The following is a 3,468-nucleotide window of genomic DNA, read 5'->3' as shown; positions in this document are numbered from 1 at the left end:
GCTAATTGCCGTGCAAAATGAGAGTTGTTTTGGTTGTTAAATTAATGTTGTAACTGCCACCTGTGACCAGAAAGCAGGCTCTCTGTTAATTGCTGGTGTTTGTCCCGTGAAAGGATGCTCTTTTTTCCATGGGGAAGTCTGGGCAAACCTGTGCCGCATGGTGCCCGTGTAACGATATCAGATTTCTCATTTAACCAGCTAAGCTTGACGTTTTTACAATTAGTCAATTTTGACTAAATTTTTTAACATAGACGAGGGTTGTGGTGTGTGTGTGTGTGTGTATGTGTGTGTGTGTGTGTGTGTGTGTGTATGTGAAATTTGAGGCGGCACTGTCGCGACCTCATTTTCAACCAAATTGATCGACATTTTTTGTGAAGCAATTTTTGACTCAGACAACACTATGGAATTGTATTTTATTGAAATTTTGGCCCAGCAATATTCGACGAAGGCCGGACTTTGGTATTGCATTTCAGCTTGGTGGCTTAAAAATTAATTAATGACTTTGGTCATTAAAAATCTGAAAATTGTAAAAAAAAAAGAAAAAACAATTTTTAAAACGATCCAAATTTACGTTCATCTTATTCTTCATCATTTTCTGATTCCAAAAACATATAAATATGTTATATTCGGATTAAAAACAAGCTCTGAAAATTAAAAATATAAAAATTATTATTAAAATAAAATTTCCGAAATCGATTTAAAAACAATTTCATCTTATTCCTTGTGGGTTCCTGATTCCAAAAACATATAGATGTGATATGTTTGGATTAAAAACACGCTCAGAAAGTTAAAAAGAATAGAGATAAAGAAAAGCGTGCTATTCTTCTCAGCGCAACTACTACCCCGCCCTTCTTGTCAATTTCACTGCCTGTGCATCGAGCGGTGGACTGACGATGCTATGAGTATACGCTCTTGCTGTAAAAATGCAGTGAGTTCAGTTTCATTCTGTTAGTTCGACAGCTTGACTAAATGTTGTAATTTCGCCTTACGCGACTTGTTATTGTTACATTTAGTCAAGTTTTGACTAAATGTTTTAACAAAAAGGGGGAATCGAGACAAGGGTCGTGGTGTGTGTGTGTGTGTGTGTTTGTGTGTGTGTGTGTGTTTGTGTGTGTGTGTGTGTGTGTGTGTGTGTGTGTGTGTGTCTGTGTCTATGTCTGTGTGCGTGTGTGTGTAGAGCGATTCAGAGTAAACTACTGGACCGATCTTTATGAAATTTGACATGAGAGTTCCTGGGAATGATATCCCCAGATCATTTTTTCATTTTTTCAATAAATGTCTTTTATGACGTCATATCCGGCTTTTTGTAAAAGTTGAGGCGGCACTGTCACACCCTCATTTTTCAATCAAATTGATTGATTGAAATTTTGGCCCAGCAATCTTCGACGAAGGCCGGACTTCGGTATTGCATTTCAGCTTGGTGGCTTAAAAATTAATCAATGACTTTGGTCATTAAAAATCTGAAAATTGTAAAAAAAATAATTTGTTTTTAAATTGACAGCTTGACTAAATGTTGTAATTTCGCCTTACGCGACTTGTTTTTATACGTCTTTTTGCTCTTTCGACCTATCTCGGAAAAGCTGCAACAGTATTCAAACCTCATGCCATCGCTGTATTATCAAATCAACAGGAGTTAAAGCCACATTCGACCGAACACAAAATGCTGCACTCGCTACTCCGAATAATATAATTATTAATTATGTTGTTTGCAGCAACAGTGAACGACTGTGTTGTGGACCGGAATCCCGACAATGGGAACAGTCTGCCTGCCTCTCAGAGTGCTAGAGCAGGCGGAAACTGGACTGATCTTGGTGAAAAGCTGGAGAACGCTGGTACCACAATCGTCGGAAACACATCCATCGCTCACGGCCAGCACAGTAACATTTCTTCGCCAAACGACGACAACAACGACGACTATGATCAGAGTGATAAGTTGAGCAATGACAGTGGACACGTCTCTTCCAAGCAGCAAAATAACATCTCCAACGACAAGGCCAACGATGATAACAGTGCCGACGACATGCTTCTCTCCTACAGCCAGTATCTCGTCGCTCAAGATGTTCTCAAAAAGCTCACCTACATAGCCCTTCCCTTCGCCCTGTGCGTCACTGTCGTCAATGTCGTGGTCTTTCTGCAGAAGCCTATGCGGACGTCTACGAGTCGTTACGTGGTGGGTCTTAGCCTGGCACAGATACTGTACCTCTGTATCAACATCGGTTTTTACATCATACTGGCTGTCGTAGAAGACCTCAGGACAGACTTGGGGTATTATGTTTTCGGGTTGTATTTTCAAAGCTTTACCTACGCTGTGGCTAGACGGGGATCGTACATTGTGATGTGCTTGGTGTCGCTAGAGAGGCTGTATGCGATCGCCCGGCCTTTGCATGTCAAGAGTTTCTTTCTCGTTAGGTTTCCTGCTTCGTCTGTTGTGACAGCTTACGTCTTTACTGCCGCCTTTCATTTCTATCTCCTGTCGAAATATACCGTCGAACCGAGGACCATTCCAACCACAGGGGAGACCGGGTATAGGTATCAGCCGACCGAGTTCTACCTCCAACACCCTGAACTTGTCGATACATTCAGTATAGTAGCGAAAATCATCTTCACGTATATTCCCTTGGTGGCTCTGATCGTCTTGAACGCGCTGACGTTGTGGTTTCTACGACGTTACGCGTTAGTGCGTCGGGCCATGAAGGCGTCAGCGGATGATGACGTAGAAAGCAAACGCCAGCGTCAGCTGACGGTGACGATCCTGGGGGCGACATTTTGTTATATCATCCTGTCATTGCCCCTTGCTGTTCATACCATTACAGCCTCTATCACATCAGAATACAGCCGTCGTAACCTACAGAGGGGGATCGGGTATGTCTATGTCATGTTTCAAACTTTCTCTAACGTTTGTATTTTGTTAAGCTGCTTCACCGATTTTCTCAGTTTTCTCTTACTCAGTTCTGCCTATAGGCGAACCTTTTTCAGATTATTTAGGGTTTGTCGGGGAAATAAGGAGACTGACAAAACGCAGACTATTGTAGATTCGTTCACATCTCAAACTACTAATTAAAAGAAAGTATATGCAGCTGGCTAATCTGTTGTCAGATACACCTGTGGGTTACTCTCTGTGGGATAGTGTTGAATTCAGAAGTTCTGTGAAAACTCCCTATAGGTTGTGAGCCTCGGTGACAGAACGACGCAGTAAACATACTCTATAACTTGTGAGCCTTGGAAACAGAATGACACAGCTGGTAAACATACTCTACAGCATGTGAGCCTTAGAGACAGAATGACATCGTGAACATATACTCTACAGCTTGTAGGTCTTGGGGTGAAGTGCCCCCACCCCCTCCCCCCACCCCCATACGTTCCCACTGTCTTCTTTTCTTCACATATTGGTTTTGTGACGAACGATTGCACGTGCTTCCTCACATTGTCCCTGACAAAAATGCTTCAGTTTGAACAATCATCCTCCCC

At 42.2% G+C, this 3,468-nt stretch overlaps 1 protein-coding gene across 1 annotated transcript; it reads left to right on the top strand.

The window, feature by feature from the left end:
* The first annotated feature begins 1,699 nt into the window (after positions 1-1,699).
* LOC138965612 (putative G-protein coupled receptor F59B2.13) lies at positions 1,700-3,308 on the top strand. Its single transcript, XM_070337791.1, has one exon. It carries the CDS (start codon positions 1,700-1,702, stop codon positions 3,059-3,061), a length of 1,362 nt encoding a protein of 453 aa, XP_070193892.1. The 3' UTR covers positions 3,062-3,308.
* The last annotated feature ends 160 nt before the right edge of the window (positions 3,309-3,468 follow it).

The sequence above is a fragment of the Littorina saxatilis genome, linkage group LG4 (genome assembly GCF_037325665.1).
Source record: "Littorina saxatilis isolate snail1 linkage group LG4, US_GU_Lsax_2.0, whole genome shotgun sequence".
Lineage (NCBI taxonomy): Eukaryota > Metazoa > Mollusca > Gastropoda > Littorinimorpha > Littorinidae > Littorina > Littorina saxatilis.
Note: the sequence above shows the minus strand (reverse complement) of the source record. Positions and strands in the feature narration are given on the sequence as shown.

What these genes read in the sequence shown, in the direction of transcription:
- LOC138965612 (XM_070337791.1), top strand. Translation starts at nt 1,700, where the DNA reads ATGTTGTTTGCAGCAACAGTGAACGACTGTGTTGTGGACCGGAATCCC.